The 17,702-nt window shown below is 41.1% G+C and overlaps 3 protein-coding genes and 1 long non-coding RNA gene across 5 annotated transcripts; 3 read left to right on the top strand and 1 right to left on the bottom strand.

Annotated features, from left to right (window-relative positions):
* LOC109507758 (actin, alpha cardiac) lies at positions 1-3,923 on the top strand. The gene is made up of 9 exons (XM_019857404.1): positions 1-126; positions 1,386-1,536; positions 1,632-1,760; positions 1,940-2,050; positions 2,519-2,603; positions 2,875-3,036; positions 3,114-3,305; positions 3,392-3,573; positions 3,681-3,923. Exons 2-9 carry the CDS (start codon positions 1,408-1,410, stop codon positions 3,822-3,824), a joined length of 1,134 nt encoding a protein of 377 aa, XP_019712963.1. The 5' UTR covers positions 1-126; positions 1,386-1,407; the 3' UTR covers positions 3,825-3,923.
* On the bottom strand, positions 3,707-7,624 carry LOC109507760 (uncharacterized). The gene is made up of 2 exons (XR_002166525.1): positions 7,427-7,624; positions 3,707-3,837 (listed from the first exon to the last, which is right to left on the bottom strand). It is a non-coding gene; the product is annotated as an uncharacterized LOC109507760 (long non-coding RNA).
* On the top strand, positions 4,880-11,342 carry LOC109507759 (rho GTPase-activating protein 11B-like). Of its 2 annotated transcripts, XM_019857405.1 has the most exons (8): positions 4,880-4,970; positions 9,127-9,275; positions 9,781-9,848; positions 9,925-10,021; positions 10,110-10,366; positions 10,449-10,609; positions 10,696-10,770; positions 11,072-11,342. In XM_019857405.1, exons 1-8 carry the CDS (start codon positions 4,901-4,903, stop codon positions 11,302-11,304), a joined length of 1,110 nt encoding a protein of 369 aa, XP_019712964.1. In that variant the 5' UTR covers positions 4,880-4,900; the 3' UTR covers positions 11,305-11,342. The 2 variants fall into 2 exon arrangements, with proteins under 2 accessions (XP_019712964.1, XP_019712966.1); XM_019857407.1 differs by lacking the exon at positions 9,127-9,275 and having other exon boundaries at positions 4,907-4,964.
* A 1,152-nt stretch (positions 11,343-12,494) lies between these two features.
* Positions 12,495-15,008, top strand: olfm4.2 (olfactomedin 4, tandem duplicate 2). The gene is made up of 5 exons (XM_019857350.1): positions 12,495-12,678; positions 12,768-12,935; positions 13,431-13,643; positions 13,888-14,029; positions 14,120-15,008. The coding sequence occupies exons 1-5, from the start codon at positions 12,622-12,624 to the stop codon at positions 14,911-14,913; spliced, it is 1,374 nt and encodes a 457-aa protein (XP_019712909.1). The 5' UTR covers positions 12,495-12,621; the 3' UTR covers positions 14,914-15,008.
* Positions 15,009-17,702: the final 2,694 nt, after the last annotated feature.

The raw sequence follows: 17,702 nt of genomic DNA on the forward strand, positions 1-17,702 counted from the left end.
ATTTGGATTTGTGTGAACTTTCAGACACACCCCCTGGTCCCGGACTTTGTCTGGGTCTTATTTAAGGGGCTCCACTCAGCCTCTGTCCTTGTCCCAGTGGAAGCATCCGTCCTCAAGTGCACCTTGGTGAGTATACCTCATGGATTTTTTTAATACAACAGTCTTCTTTGCTGTTGTGTTCATTGAGTTCACGGGTTGCATGATGGCGATTTAATCTTGTAACCATTTCGATCACCAAATAGAATGCTTGAATTCGATTATCTGAAGCAATTGATTGCTAGGGTGAAATTAACGATTGAAATTCACGATCGAAATTTCCCGATACACTCTGAAGTGTTTTACATCACAGATAATTCCGCTTATTTCTTCATTACAAGGTGCCAAATTTCACAATATGCTGTTAAAGAGTTTGCCAAATGGGCTTGCTCATATTCACCCATAAACAGAGTTTATTGGTAGTTAGATTGATGTAGTAAAACCAAAAGTGTCAAAGTGAGACAACAGCTGGATACTGGCAGATCCGAAATAGCGGTAGAGGATCCAAATGTCACTTGTGTTCACCCTGTTAACCTCTGTGAGGGGGGTCGGGCCTAAAATAGACCACAGGTCTCTCTCTTATGACCCTTTTTGGTGCTACCTCAGCAGCTTCTAGGAACAATCTTGGAGAGATATCGTATCAGTCATTTGACAACGGGGGTGGGCAAATGTATGGGCTCGAGGGCCGCATTTGGTTTGAACAAGTGACGGATTGGCAAGGCCATATAGGGAGAAGGTTATAAAAAGACTCCAAGTGTATGCAATATGTAAACATTTTTCATTTTACTACTTACAGTACTTGTTATTGTGATTTTCATTGTATTTATATTTAAACTTTAATGAACCCGCCTTGTGTTTCTTTTTTCATTTCTTTATGGGTATGTGTGACCCGTTGTCCAACAGTAAAAAAAACAAAAAAACAAAAAAAAAAAAAAACGTTTTTATTTTTAAAAATCAGACTGCAAAAAGAAATTGTACACATTTTTATTATATCCCTAAATGCGAAAATACTTCATATACAGGTATCATGTAAAAAATAATTTTAAAGGTCATGAAACAGTAAAACAGAAATGTTCATCAGTCAGCCAAATGGAGAAAAAAAAGAAATAAATACTAAATAGTATGATCATATATAGTGCATATTATTACAGGACTTTAATCACAGCTGTTTTGCAATAAGGTCCAGATCAAAATACTGGCATGTACAGGGGCATGTCTAATTAACAGCCTAAATATAAACCCCAGTGTTGGGTCACATTATTAGGTTAATAAAATTTTCGGATATTGCTGGCAGGCACTTCATGCCATTCATCCAATAACTGTCTTTTTCTTCTCCAAACACATCTCAGACCACTCCAGTAAAGCCTAATCATGTGTGACGACGACGAGACTACCGCCCTTGTGTGCGACAACGGCTCAGGCTTGGTCAAGGCTGGATTTGCCGGAGATGACGCTCCCCGTGCTGTCTTCCCTTCCATTGTTGGAAGGCCCCGCCACCAGGTTTGCTTGACTTGACCATGTACTGGTCTTTTTTTTTTTTTTTTTGCTGTGGATCAAAAAGGATGGAAAGTTGAACACAATGATTCCGTCCGCAGGGTGTGATGGTGGGTATGGGTCAGAAAGACAGCTATGTCGGTGACGAGGCCCAGAGCAAGAGAGGTATCCTGACCCTCAAGTACCCCATCGAGCACGGGATCATCACCAACTGGGATGATATGGAGAAGGTGTGGATTGACATTGATGGTCATTAACGGCATTCGTGGCAGCTGACCTTCCCGAGCCGCCACAATTCACAGCTGACCACAATTGGCACAGCTATTATTAACAAAAGTGCCGTACTTCGAGGAAGAGGTTGCTGTTATGGTTTCAGTTCTGAGAGCGGTTGCTGTCTTTTGCCAATCAGATCTGGCACCACACCTTCTACAATGAGCTGCGTGTGGCCCCTGAGGAGCACCCCACCCTGCTCACGGAGGCCCCTCTGAACCCCAAGGCCAACAGAGAAAAGATGACGCAGGTGAGAACGTCAACTTTGGCGGCGGTTTTCTTGAAAATCACCATTGCATTTATATTTACCTTTGATTTGTCTTTTGAGCTATCCAGTTACTTCCTTTTAACTGAAGTTCAATAAACCAACCAAGAAAGTGGGAAAATGGGCACATATGGGAAAATGATTGCTAGATTGTTGAGTCACACTTTCTGTCTCGACAGTCTCTTATTGGCTCGTTTTATCATGCCTTGACAAGTTTAGAAAAAATTACTGAAAATTAAATTAAAAGGCGAAAGATGGGACGAAATATTGAAACTTAAGGTGATAAATTGTGGAATGCACTTGCATTTTAACGAAAAGCTGCCTCTTCTGTATATGTATTTAAAAATGTGTTAGTTTAGGCAGGCAATACAGTAAACGTAATTGTTGATGAATTATGTCATTTGGGGGACTCTGTGAATAATTTTTTATCACTTTGCTGGCCTTATTTTGCAGATCATGTTTGAGACCTTCAACGTCCCCGCTATGTATGTGGCCATCCAGGCTGTTCTGTCGCTGTACGCCTCTGGCCGTACCACCGGTGAGTACGATTATTCTTTTATTAGGCACAGTCAAATACTACGGGTCCAGTACTTAAAATGGTGGCAAAGTGAGAAATGTTCACACTTATTGTGTCAAATATGGGAGGATTCCTCCCCGACTATCAACAAGAGGTGTTAGTCCCACTCCGACAAGCTATGTGCAACTTGCTATTGGCAGGATGAAATCATATCTGATGTAAGGCATACTTCAAGTGAGTGGACTTTTATTTGTCAGTCAATAAAATTCGGGATGTTTTCTACTTCTTAAAGGTATTGTGCTGGACTCTGGCGATGGTGTGACCCACAACGTCCCCATCTATGAGGGCTACGCTCTGCCTCATGCTATCATGCGTTTGGATCTGGCTGGTCGTGACCTCACTGACTACCTGATGAAGATCCTGACTGAGCGTGGCTACTCCTTCGTCACAACTGGTAAGTCCACTCATCCTATTTAATTGTTTTAATGACGCAGAGGTGTAGTTCCTAAACTTAAACACTGTGTGCCACAGCTGAGCGTGAGATCGTGCGTGACATCAAGGAGAAGTTGTGCTACGTGGCTCTTGACTTTGAGAATGAGATGGCCACCGCTGCCTCCTCCTCCTCCCTGGAGAAGAGCTACGAGCTGCCCGACGGGCAGGTCATCACCATTGGTAACGAGCGTTTCCGTTGCCCCGAGACCCTGTTCCAGCCCTCTTTCATTGGTGAGTTCCTGTCTTTTGTTTCTCTTTTCTTTTTTTCTGCGTGATTGATACAGAGTAACGTATATGTTGCGCTTGTCATCTCTCAGGGATGGAGTCCGCTGGTATCCATGAGACCGCCTACAACAGCATCATGAAATGTGACATTGACATCCGTAAGGACCTTTATGCCAACAATGTGCTCTCCGGTGGTACCACCATGTACCCTGGTATTGCTGACCGTATGCAGAAGGAGATTACAGCTCTGGCTCCAAGCACCATGAAGATTAAGGTTTAAAAAAAAAACTTTTTTCCTTTTTTGGGGTGTGGGGGGTGAGTTGTCACTATTCTGTAAAGTTGCAAAACATGAAATGTCATATTTTTTTTCCCTCATCATAGATCATCGCCCCACCTGAGAGGAAATACTCCGTCTGGATCGGTGGCTCCATCCTGGCTTCACTGTCCACCTTCCAGCAGATGTGGATCAGCAAGCAGGAATACGATGAGGCAGGACCCTCCATTGTCCACAGGAAATGTTTCTAAATACACAAGCAACCTCATTCATTCTTGGATTTGTCCGTCTCCTGTATATATATGTTCTGTTGTAATAAAACTAAGCCCTTGTGAGAGTACAGTAACTTCCTGGTTTGTCATCTTGCATTCACTACCTTGCCAGCATGATCAACAAAGTTATTTGCACTGTCAATGAAACATGAATAAGCAATAAAAAGGCTTCTGCCAAGTGAATCAATGAAGTGGTACAGATAAGCTATGGTTGTCCTTTTAGCCATCCATTTTCTAATCGGCTTGTCCTCACAAGAGCCTATCCCTGGTGTCTTTGGGCAGTAGGCGGGGGATACCCTGAGCTGGTTGCCAACCAATCGCAGGCACAGGCACATATAGACGAACAACCATTCGTGCTCACAATCACACCTAGGGACAATTTGGAGCGCCCAATCAACCTGCCATGCATGTTTTCGGAATGTGGGAGAAAAGCCATGCAGGAACGGGGAGCACATGCAAACTCCAGTCACGATCTTCTTTAATCTGCTGGATATTTCACCTAATTTAAAAATTAAAAAGTTAGAAATGCATAAAAAAGAAAAACAATATCAATACCCTCATCACAAAATACAAATCCTTTTTTTCATACATTTATGAAGAAAATCTTCACAGTAAAAACACCATAGTTCGCACACAATGAATGCACATTAGATATGATGACGGTTTGCAATTCGTGCATAAAAAACAGAATAAATTAATTTAATGCCAAGGCTATTACCTATACTATTTCCTGTGCAACTGCAGAATTCGCAAAACCGTGGACGGGGGCTTTTACTGACCTCTAGTGGTGTTTATATTTCATGCATCCACAGGAGTGATAAAACGATTGCACTTAACCTCACCACTCCTGCTTCCGATGTACTTTGCTTAATTTTCTCCCAGCATATTAATATTTGACGTCATCATTTGACCTTTTTCCGGAAGTTATATGAACGATGCTTGTCGAAAAGGTGGAAAGTTGGCTCAGCCAATCGCACCGTGCGCATGCTCAACCGCTTTCGAGCGTAGCCGTTAATCAAAGGAGCTCACTCAGCAGGGCAGTCGCACTGAAGGTAATGCGCACGCTGTCATCAGGTAGATTGGTGAATTCGACATCGTTTGATCTGTTACCTTCGACTTGTGAAGGTTTGTTGTGAGTTTTATTTGCCTGGCATATCCAAATATTTTGTTGGTATTACTGTTGTTTTTCCCGACGGAGTTGGTCGCACTTAAGAAAACACGGACGCTGTTGTCAAGTAGATTGCTTAAATCGACATCGTTTTAGACGTTAACTTCGACCTGTGAGTGTGAGTTTTATTTGCGTGGCATATCCAAATATTTTGTTGGTATTATTGTTGTCGTTGCCCCCCCAGTTGGTCGCACTTAAGAAAACACGGACGCTGTTGTCAAGTAGATTGCTTAAATCGACATCGTTTTAGACGTTAACTTCGACCTGTGAGTGTGAGTTTTATTTGCGTGGCATATCCAAATATTTTGTTGGTATTACTGTTGTTTTTCCCGACGGAGTTGGTCGCACTTAAGAAAACACGGACGCTGTTGTCAAGTAGATTGCTTAAATCGACATCGTTTTAGACGTTAACTTCGACCTGTGAGTGTGAGTTTTATTTGCGTGGCATATCCAAATATTTTGTTGGTATTACTGTTGTTTTTCCCGACGGAGTTGGTCGCACTTAAGAAAACACGGACGCTGTTGTCAAGTAGATTGCTTAAATCGACATCGTTTTAGACGTTAACTTCGACCTGTGAGTGTGAGTTTTATTTGCGTGGCATATCCAAATATTTTGTTGGTATTACTGTTGTTTTTCCCGACGGAGTTGGTCGCACTTAAGAAAACACGGACGCTGTTGTCAAGTAGATTGCTTAAATCGACATCGTTTTAGACGTTAACTTCGACCTGTGAGTGTGAGTTTTATTTGCGTGGCATATCCAAATATTTTGTTGGTATTACTGTTGTTTTTCCCGACGGAGTTGGTCGCACTTAAGAAAACACGGACGCTGTTGTCAAGTAGATTGCTTAAATCGACATCGTTTTAGACGTTAACTTCGACCTGTGAGTGTGAGTTTTATTTGCGTGGCATATCCAAATATTTTGTTGGTATTACTGTTGTTTTTCCCGACGGAGTTGGTCGCACTTAAGAAAACACGGACGCTGTTGTCAAGTAGATTGCTTAAATCGACATCGTTTTAGACGTTAACTTCGACCTGTGAGTGTGAGTTTTATTTGCGTGGCATATCCAAATATTTTGTTGGTATTACTGTTGTTTTTCCCGACGGAGTTGGTCGCACTTAAGAAAACACGGACGCTGTTGTCAAGTAGATTGCTTAAATCGACATCGTTTTAGACGTTAACTTCGACCTGTGAGTGTGAGTTTTATTTGCGTGGCATATCCAAATATTTTGTTGGTATTACTGTTGTTTTTCCCGACGGAGTTGGTCGCACTTAAGAAAACACGGACGCTGTTGTCAAGTAGATTGCTTAAATCGACATCGTTTTAGACGTTAACTTCGACCTGTGAGTGTGAGTTTTATTTGCGTGGCATATCCAAATATTTTGTTGGTATTACTGTTGTTTTTCCCGACGGAGTTGGTCGCACTTAAGAAAACACGGACGCTGTTGTCAAGTAGATTGCTTAAATCGACATCGTTTTAGACGTTAACTTCGACCTGTGAGTGTGACATTGGTAACAATGCACATAACTCAGCTGATCGTCTTCTCAGCCTCAATCTTGTTGAGATCTAATTTCTTTGCTTTTGCCGCATGTTATAGGTAAGATGCCGCAAATGCTTCAAGAGAAACTTTCCGCCAAGATGGACTGTGAGCCAGCATTAGCCAGTTTCATAGGTAAGGGATTGAGATGAATTAAAATACGAAATCATTGTTAAAAGTTCAGTTTCTGCCTCATCACATTTCTACTTTCTGTCATTAGTTGCAACCATTGTTTTGTTTTGTTTTTTTTTTCAATTCAAGAAAATGTTTCTCATGCCCGCAAAAGACCAAATAATTGTTTTCAAATAACTTGCGAAACCATGTGAACAGTTTCAGCCATACATACAAAGTAAATGAGTTCATGTTTCACTCAAATCAATAACAAACCGATCTCGCATTGAATCTCCATTCTTGTTTTGTGTCACTTTGTTTCAGACAAAATCAAAAGGTCCGTGACGGCAGTGAAAGCGAAGCAATGGCATTGCGGCACCTACAAGCCCGTGACGCAGACCTTTTCCCATCACCCAAAGGGACTCCCTTTGTGCACTTCCTGGACTGTCGTCTCTCAACTGCCAGACACAGCAACAGACACTGAGATAACACTTGTAAAAAATCGAATGAGAGACGAGAATTTACCGGTCACAATGATGTCACAGAGATCATGATTTTCTTCTTTCTGATTGGACATTCTTGAATGTAATGAAATCAATTCTTGTATATTTGTAATTATAGAGGTTATTTTGGGGTTCTAGAGGTATATTTGTAATTATAGAGGTTATTTAATAACCAATATATATGTGTGGGTGTGTCTGTGTGTGTGTCTGTGTTTGTACATATATGGTCCACAGGAAAATGTTTCTAAATACGCAAGCACCTCATTCATTCTTGGATTTGTCCGTCTCCTGTATATATATGTTCTGTTGTAATAAAACTAAGCCCTTGTGAGAGTACAGTAACTTCCTGGTTTGTCATCTTGCATTCACGACCTTGCAGCATGATCAACAAAGTTGTTTGCTCTGTCAATGAAACATGAATAAGCAATAAAAAGGCTTCTGCCAAGTGAATCAATGAAGTGGTACAGATAAGCTATGGTTGTCCTTTTAGGCATCCATTTTCTAATCGGCTTGTCCTCACAAGAGCCTATCCCTGGTGTCTTTGGGCAGTAGGCAGGGGATACACTGAGCTGGTTGCCATCCAATCGCAGGCACAGGCACATATAGACGAACAACCACTCGCGCTCACAATCACACCTAGGGACAATTTGGAGCGCCCAATCAACCTGCCATGCATGTTTTCGGAATGTGGGAGAAAAGCCATGCAGGCACGGGGAGCACATGGAAACTCCAGGAATTCACCTAATAAATATTAAAAAAAGAGAAATGCATAAAAAAGAAAAACAATATCAATACCCTCATCACAAAATACAAATCCTTTTTTTCATACATTTATGAAGAAAATCTTAACAGTAAAATCACCATAGTTCGCACACAATAAATGCACATTAGATACGATGACGCTTTGCAATTCGTGTATAAAAAACAGAATAAATGAATTTAATGCGAAGGCTATTACCTATACTGTACTGTTTCCTGTGCAACTGCAGAATTCGCAAAATCGTGGACGGGGGCTTTTACTGCCCTCTAGTGGTGTTTATATTGAATGCATCCACAGGAGTGATAAAACGATTGCACTTAACCTCACCACTCCTGCTTCCGATGTACTTTGCTGAATTTTTTCCCAGCATATTAATATTTGACGTCATCATTTGACCTTTTTCCGGAAGTTATATGAACGATGCTTGTCGAAAAGGTGGAAAGTTGGCTCAGCCAATCGCACCGTGACCAAAGGAGCTCTCTCAGCAGGGCAGTCGCACTGAAGATAATGCGCACGCTGTCATCAGGTAGATTGGTGAATTCGACATCGCTTGATCTGTTACCTTCGACTTGTGAAGGTTTGTTGTGAGTTTTATTTGCCTGGCATATCCAAATATTTTGTTGGTATTATTGTTGTTTTTCCTGCAAGTACCAGCTAACATTAGCCTGGCGACTGCAGTATTGAACGCCACTTCCCATCTTGTCTTCACAACGGCAAGCCCACCCGTGCTTCCGATGTACTTTGCTTAATTTTCTCACAGTTTATTCATATTTGACGGCATAATTTGACAGTTTACTGGAGATTAAATTACCTATGTTTGGTGAAAAGGTGGAAAATTGGCCCAGCCAATCGCTATGTGCGCATGCTTAACAGCTTTCGAGCGCGGCCGTGAATCAAAAGAGCTCAGCAGGGCGACGGAGTTGGTCGCACTTCAGAAAACACGGACGCTTTTATCAAGTAGATTGATTAAATCGACATCGTTTTACACGTTAACTTCGACTTGTGAGTGTGAGTTTTATTTGCGTGGCATATCCAAATATTTTGTTGGTATTATTGTTGTCCCCCCCCCCCCCCCCACCCCAAAAAAAAACCGCCCCCCGGCACCCGACCTGATCAGTATTGAAGGCCACTTGCCATCTTGTCTTCATAACGGCAAGCTAATTTGATTTTTTTCGGAATCTTTTTTTCTCTACTCCATAGTTTCGAAAGAAGAGGGTAAAATGACAGTCGCAGAAAGAAAAGCGATTCGAAAAGTGGCCGGGCAGCATCTCCGTACAGCTTACGGCATCAAGGTCAAGAAGTGGAACGAAAAAAAACAAGTCCGGTATGAGTCGACAGCAACCAAGTCGGTAAGTTGGAGAAAACGTTACCAGTCTCATTTTCCATAAAAAAGTACAAGGTCATAACTAATACAGTATTTAATTTTGACCTCCAATCCGATGTGAAATAACAAGAGTTGCAGCGCGGTTCATTATTAACATATTCGATTGCGTTATGCAGTTGCGTCATACCTAGAGTAATAACACATATTAATAATATTTCATAATTAGATTGCGATCGAAATTGCGATCGATAGATGCGTTTTATCCAGTGAGACTCCTATAAATTTCAGTAACGAATGAATCATTTGCAAAGACAGCGTTTTGATCCAGCTCTTGTACACAGTACACAGTGGAATCATTGTCAGGTATTTCGAAAATACATAAGTAAAATATATAGATTCCGTAAGAGTTAATGTTGTGGCTGGCGACATGATCATTTTCACTGTGTTACAGTTATTGCCGTTTCAATATTTCTGAGGATATTTCAGATTCATTCTCATCGAGCTCTCCATCTGCCCTTTTTTGTTCTCAGACAAAGGTCTTTGGTGTGCCCTTGGAGTGCTTGCCGTGTTCTCAGATGGAGTATGGGAGTGTCCCTTGGTAAGTGAATACAGTCGTTTGCATGCATTGAATATTGGTCAAATTGCAAGTATGAAACATATCTCTGTTCTTCTAGCTTTCTGGTGGATGCATGCATGAACTTGCTGGAGCATGTCGACACAGAGGGCCTGTTTAGAGTATCTGGCTCTCTTGCTCACCTGAAGACACTGCAGGTGAGTGATTGGTTGACTGTACTCTCGCTTAGCATCGCTGACCCTATGAAAGGTCTTTCAGACATGAATTTTTGTTGTGTATGTCCAGAAAAAATTGGATTCTGGTGAGGAGTACCTGTCTGCCTGTCGTCCTTGTGACGTGGCCGGCCTGGTGAAGAAGTTCTTCAAGGAGTTGCCTGAACCGGTGCTACCCACCAAGATGCAGGAGGCCTTCCTCAAGGCACAGCATCTTCCCACCAAGGAGGACCGCACCTGCGCCACCATGCTGCTCTCTTGCGTCCTTCCTGATGCAAGCCAGAGTGTCATGCGTCACATCTCCGAGTTCCTGCTAAAAGTGTCCAAGAGGTGCTTACATTTTTGTGATTCTGATTCAGGAAGGACTTTTTGTCTCAGTGTGCTAATCCTTGCTCTCTGGGTTTGATTCCAGGAGTGCAAAGAATAAAATGGACTCCGCTAACTTGTCGTTAGTCTTGGCTCCCACCCTCCTCCAGTCCGGAGGAGTTACAAAGATGGACGGCAACGCAGAGAGACGCCTCCAACTGGAGAGGGATGTCCTTCACTGCTTTATAGAGAACGCCCACCACATTGGTAACAATGCACATAACTCAGCTGATCGTCTTCTCAGCCTCAATCTTGTTGAGATCTAATTTCTTTGCTTTTGCTGCATGTTACAGGTAAGATGCCGCAAATGCTTCAAGAGAAGCTTTCTGCCAAGATGGACCGTGAGCCAGCATTAGCCAGTTTCATAGGTAAGGGATTGAGATGAATTAGAATACGAAATCATTGTTGAAAGTTCAGTTTCGGCCCCATCACATGTCTACTTTCTGTCATTAGTTGCAACCATTGCTTTTTTTTTTTTTTTTTTTTCAATTCAAGAAAATGTTTCTCATACCCGCAAAAGACCAAATAATTGTTTTCAAATAACTTGCGAAACCATGTGAACAGTTTCAGCCACACATACAAAGTAAATGAGTTCATGTTTCACTCAAATCAATAACAAACCGATCTCGCATTGAATCTCCATTCTTGTTTTGTGTCACTTTGTTTCAGACAAAATCAAAAGGTCCGTGACGGCAGTGAAAGCGAAGCAATGGCATTGCGGCACCTACAAGCCCGTGACGCAGACCTTTTCCCATCACCCAAAGGGACTCCCTTTGTGCACTTCCTGGACTGTCGTCTCTCAACTGCCAGACACAGCAACAGACACTGAGATAACACTTGTAAAAAATCGAATGAGAGACGAGAATTTACCGGTCACAATGATGTCACAGAGAAGATCATGATTTTCTTCTTTCTGATTGTACATTCTTGAATGTAATGAAATCAATTCTTGTATATTTGTAATTATAGAGGATATATATATGTGTGTGTGTGTGTGTGTGTGTGTGTGTGTGTGTGTGTGTGTGTGTGTGTGTGTGTTTGTACATATGAATCTATTTTACATTTTTGCATCCTGTGTCAACATGAATAAACATGACAAATGTCTGTAACGACCAACTCATTCTTCTCGTTGCTTTGTCTTTGAATTATCAAATACAAGACTAAGAAGGAACGCTTCAGACCTAGTCACAGAATCATTTTGATTCACAAAATATGTAATGATGATCTAATTGATGGTTTCTGCAGATTACGGTGGAGATGCCATTTCTTAAAAAAAATATGAATTTTTCCACCATACGGTCATCGCCATTAAAAGAAAAATGTTTTTCTTTCCAAGTCACATCCACAGATTTGTGTAACATGGATCGCTGTAAAAATCATTTTGGTTCAATTAAAAAATATTTTCATCAGTCGCGAAACATACTTTTCTAATAATTTACCCCCAAAATGGCGAGATTTGTTCAACTCCCCATTTTCCAGCAAAGGCCCAACTTCCACACTGAGTAAGCAAATGTGTGCGTTCATGGAGACGTGTCATTATTTCAGCCTCCATACTTGATTATTTTTTTCTTAATTGACATTCTGAGATTGTTCTCATGGAAAATGCCTTGGACTCAAGAAAGAATTGAAACGCAGATCTAAAGTTAAATGAATAAAGATAACATTACAACACATTTTATTCAAAACTTCATGTTATTTCAAAAGCTTAGAAGCACTGACAATGTTAAATGAGTGTTAATTATTTTCAGTATAAAAGGCTGCCATAAGCATAATATTAGGTCAGATGAATTTGAAATGAATGAATGATTAAATGAGATTTTGAAATGTAGTCAAGTGAAAATGTGATGGCAACATCCTTAGATAAATACTCGCAGGAACAACCATTGTGAGTTTAATCATTAAACATGTAAAGCGACTGCAATTAAAGGGACATTCCGGTCGTCATGTATGCACTAAATTAAGCAAACAAACCAAACCTTAAACATCAACATCAGATGTCATTTCTCCATGTGCTGATTTTCTCATTCGCCCCTGTGACAACATTAAAACTACCGGGTCAAACTGTCATCAAACGATTCTGTGTGAACCAACATCTGCGCTTGTGTTTCGGGCAGCTCAATAAATTTGGGAAGAGAGAATATGTGTACGCTGAGCTGATAAGAGATTTTGTTTAAAAGGGCTTTCGGCAAGCTATCAAGGAGACACTTTGGGAGGTGAAGATGCTGTTCACTCTGTTCCTGCTACTACCAATCATCAGTTCGGCTTTGGCCTGGATTGTAAGTGACGCCGACTAAAACATGTAACTTCACTTGAGTGTCATCACTGTACATGTTTTGTTTTGATTTTTTTTTTTAACTTTTCCCAGCCAGTGGAGGACTGGGGGTCTGGTAATGTGACGTCGTCTGTGGGAAGTTTGGGTGAGTGTGTTTGTCACGTGTTCCTGCCTGACACCACCTTCCCTGCTGATCGGCTGCAGCACATGCAGGAGGTTAGCAAGGATCTGATCCAGGAAGTGCAGATACAAATGAACAAGGTATGGTGCGAGATCTCGATGACGTCTTACCTGGGCGTACTGCATTTTAGATCTCAGCAGAGCAAGACAAAAAAAAAAAAAAAACACACACACAATTCTCTTATCAAGAATATGTGGTGTAACATGTTCCTGCATTCATGAAAAAAAAATCAGTTCTCCCAAAAACAACACAGCATTGATATGTTGTCAAACAAGCCACAGAATTAATGAGTGAATATGTTTCGCTCAATGATCATCCATTACAGTACATTCTGAGGCTTGTCGTGTCAGCAACTGGACAATTTAGAGATCAATATAATCATCATGTTGCAACTTTTGACTGCTTCCATCAGCAATATTCTAAAAAAAAAAAAAAAAAAAAAAAAAAAAAGACAACTACTGACATCACCCGTCATATTTTTAGAGAAACTAAGTGTAGCTCTAATTCTAAATAAGCATAAGTACGAACTATCTCACTGATGTGTCTTTCCTTTTCTTTGCTAATTAATGATGTAGATAAGTTCTTACGAAGAAAAGCTGGAGTCCAACTTGAGAGAACTGAAAGGGCTGCTGGACAGAGTCACCATCATGGGCACAAGTGCTGACGACTACGTCAAACTGGACTTTGAGCTGCTCAGAATTGAGCTCAGAGAGTTTGAATCTCTGGTGTCTCAGCTCAAAGATGCCTTCAATTCCTCCTCACCCGTGTTTGACTCTCTCTATACCGAGGTGAAAGCGATATATATTTTTTCCTTTCCCACTGGGTATACAACCGCTGCTAATACTTTTTTTGGATCAGAATACCGATACAGTTGCATTTGTAAAAAAAAAAAAATAATAATAATAAAAAAGTGTGTTTATAAATCTATAAATAAAAGTAATGGGTAAAATCTCAACAAATTTGAACTTTGAGAACTTTATGACTTTTCCGGTGTGATTAAAAAATTCACTTTCCACCGACTTTTCATTCCAGATCCGCAACATGACTCTCATTGTGAACCAACTGGAGACGTACGACAAGAGCAACCTGGAAGTGATTCGCTTCCAGTTTGTCAAATTGCGGAAGAAGCTGGAGGAGTGCCAGAAGGAACAGGAGTTCTCAAAACCAGATATCGGTCCGTCACAGCTCGTCACATTGCATCTACAAAAAAAAAAGAGTATGAAAAAAGTCAGACTTTGTAACGCTATTTTATTTTATTTTCCAGGCAACTGCAATCACACAGGAATCGTGAGACTCAGCAAACCCATAGTTGGCCAACTGAACTCTCATTTGCAGCCAGGTTACATTTATGGCGGATGGGGGAAGGATTCCAAACCCATTAAAGGTTCTGAGTCCATGTACTTCTACAGTGGGTACAGTAGTACCACAACAAGTCACTTCTATTTTTACCCGGACTATAAACACCTGCTTCTGATGTCATCATCTGGATACATTGAATTTCCAGCTGGTTATAGAGGCTACGGTAACAATTACATCATTCATAGCAACAGTGTTTATTATCAGAGAAGTTCGCCTTTTAGCATGGGCAAGTACAATCTGACCAATGGCGCATATGATTCAAGAGTGATCCCAACTGCTAGCCTGGCCTTCTCATACAGTTACTCGAGTTACCAGAACCTGGATTTTGCAGCAGATGAAAAAGGATTGTGGGTATTGTATGCCTCTGAGGAGAGCAAAGGCAAAATAGTTATCGCAAAAATAGACGAGAAAGGCTTTGGCATTGAGAATGTGTGGAACACGGCCGCGTACAAACAGATGACGGGCAACGCTTTCATGGCCTGTGGAGTCATGTACGCCACCAGAGCTGTGGACCTGAACACGGAGGAGATCTACTACGCCTTTGACACCAAGAGTGGCGAGGAGAAACATCTCAGCATTCGCTTTCCCAAGTTCCAGGAGAAATATTCCAGCCTGGACTACAATCCCACCGATCAGCTCCTCTATATGTACAACAACGGCTACTACGTGTCCTACTATGTGAAGTTTGACATGGCGTAGCTCCCTTCTTTGGGATCGACTGCATTGTGATTGATGTGGTTGATCTGTCTGTTGCTCGGTGCAAGCCTACCCACGTTTCCTGTCTTCTCCTCAATTAAAAAAAAATCAGATTCAAGCATTCAAACAATTTGAGGCGATTCATCCATCCGATTCCATGAATGAATGAATGAAATGATGCCAAGACATTGCGGAAGTACTGCTATTTTCCAAATTGGCAGTTAATTTGAAAGATAAATGTCATGTTTTGCACTGCTTCCGCTGTTTATCCCATTTACTGAACTTTTATTCACCATTTCATGCATCCTGTAACCTGGTAACATGATAAGATGTCCACTGTAGTCACCGCTGTCCCTGAAAGGGTTAAAGAGCTACTTCTTGGGTACTGATTAATGTGAAGGCCGACCAGTTTGATGCTCAGTTCTGAAAAAACAAATGGGATCTTACGTCACGAGAAATAATGTGATTATTATTGTGTGTCATTAATCATGAATGACGCACATTTATAAGAAGACGAAAACCACAAAAATTATCTCTCACAATAATTAGGAAACAGATCGATACACAACACTTTTTAAAGCAAAACTATCTTTAATATCCAGTAATAACCCTCAGAAATACTGTATGAGGCTGATGTGCATGCGACTCTCTAGCGCCCCCTAGTGGCTCGTTGGAGCTTTTTCATAAATGTTTGAAAAAGATGGGCGAGGGAAATATATATATATATTTTGTTTTAAAAGGGTTTCCGTAAGAGGACAAACATGACACAAACATTCTGAACGTTTTCCAATGCTGTAAAAAAGTGTAGAATAAATAACATGAAATGTCGACATTTCTGTCAACGAGGATTTGCGTCATAGCCTGCGACACACGTTTCAATTAGCAGGGCGCGATGTCAGTCAGGTGGCTGTTAAAAACAGCGTTTCATGCACAATTCACCGAGGGTACTGGCAAAGACTGGGAATCTGGAGGGCCGATAGAAGCATTTTTAAACAGTACACTTGAGCTACGATAGTTAACACGCTGCAAATGTGCGTCGCATCATGCCTCTTTCATCTTAGCGGCCGTTGCTCATGAATGGCATACGTGCGTAAGTGTGTGCGTAGGCGTGCGTAAGTGCGTGCGTAGGCGTGCGTAAGTGAGTGCTCGTGTGCTGCGCGCGGGTGCGCTAACGGGTCGATCGCGGGGAGGTTGGTTGATCGAAAAGTAGATCTTACGTGTGAAAAGGTTGTGCACCCCTGCTCTCCAGACGCACCCTTTAATCATGAAGGCTCATTTTGTATTTGAAGCCAACTGAGTCATTTTGATAGTAAGCTAATATAGCTAATATTGATGCATACAGGATGTGTTGCCTTCATTATAACATACATGGCATTTTTCCGCGGATCCGCGGAAAATTGCCATGTATGTTATAAGGCTGATATATGTATAAGACTTTTAATTTTTTGCGGCTCCCGACATATTTGGTTTTTATTTTTGTTTGTTGTTTTGGTCCAATGTGGCTCTTTCAACATTTTGGGTTGCCGACCCCTTCCGCTTTTTTCATCACTCGCCATTGCCATGTATGTTATAAGGCTGATATATGTATAAGACTTTTAATTTTTTGCGGCTCCCGACATATTTGGTTTTTATTTTTGTTTGTTGTTTTGGTCCAATGTGGCTCTTTCAACATTTTGGGTTGCCGACCCCTTCCGCTTTTTTCATCACTCGCCATTGCCATGTATGTTATAAGGCTGATATATGTATAAGACTTTTAATTTTTTGCGGCTCCCGACATATTTGGTTTTTATTTTTGTTTGTTGTTTTGGTCCAATGTGGCTCTTTCAACATTTTGGGTTGCCGACCCCTTCCGCTTTTTTCATCACTCGCCATTGCCATGTATGTTATAAGGCTGATATATGTATAAGACTTTTAATTTTTTGCGGCTCCCGACATATTTGGTTTTTATTTTTGTTTGTTGTTTTGGTCCAATGTGGCTCTTTCAACATTTTGGGTTGCCGACCCCTTCCGCTTTTTTCATCACTCGCCATTGCCATGTATGTTATAAGGCTGATATATGTATAAGACTTTTAATTTTTTGCGGCTCCCGACATATTTGGTTTTTATTTTTGTTTGTTGTTTTGGTCCAATGTGGCTCTTTCAACATTTTGGGTTGCCGACCCCTTCCGCTTTTTTCATCACTCGCCATTGCCATGTATGTTATAAGGCTGATATATGTATAAGACTTTTAATTTTTTGCGGCTCCCGACATATTTGGTTTTTATTTTTGTTTGTTGTTTTGGTCCAATGTGGCTCTTTCAACATTTTGGGTTGCCGACCCCTTCCGCTTTTTTCATCACTCGCCATTGCCATGTATGTTATAAGGCTGATATATGTATAAGACTTTTAATTTTTTGCGGCTCCCGACATATTTGGTTTTTATTTTTGTTTGTTGTTTTGGTCCAATGTGGCTCTTTCAACATTTTGGGTTGCCGACCCCTTCCGCTTTTTTCATCACTCGCCATTGCCATGTATGTTATAAGGCTGATATATGTATAAGACTTTTAATTTTTTGCGGCTCCCGACATATTTGGTTTTTATTTTTGTTTGTTGTTTTGGTCCAATGTGGCTCTTTCAACATTTTGGGTTGCCGCCCCCTGTGCTATCCCCTTGGCGTGCCGACAAAAAGCAATGCTTGAAAAATGATGAGATCAACAAACGCTAATCAATACTGAGCTTTTAGGTCCATAGACCAGACCCCTCTCTTTTGACTTTTGGGAAAAGGCAGCTGCATCCTCCTTGTGTTCCCCTCC

Source organism: Hippocampus comes, unplaced genomic scaffold (genome assembly GCF_001891065.2).
Source record: "Hippocampus comes isolate QL1 unplaced genomic scaffold, H_comes_QL1_v1.1 scaffold32, whole genome shotgun sequence".
Classification (NCBI taxonomy): Eukaryota; Metazoa; Chordata; class Actinopteri; order Syngnathiformes; family Syngnathidae; genus Hippocampus; species Hippocampus comes.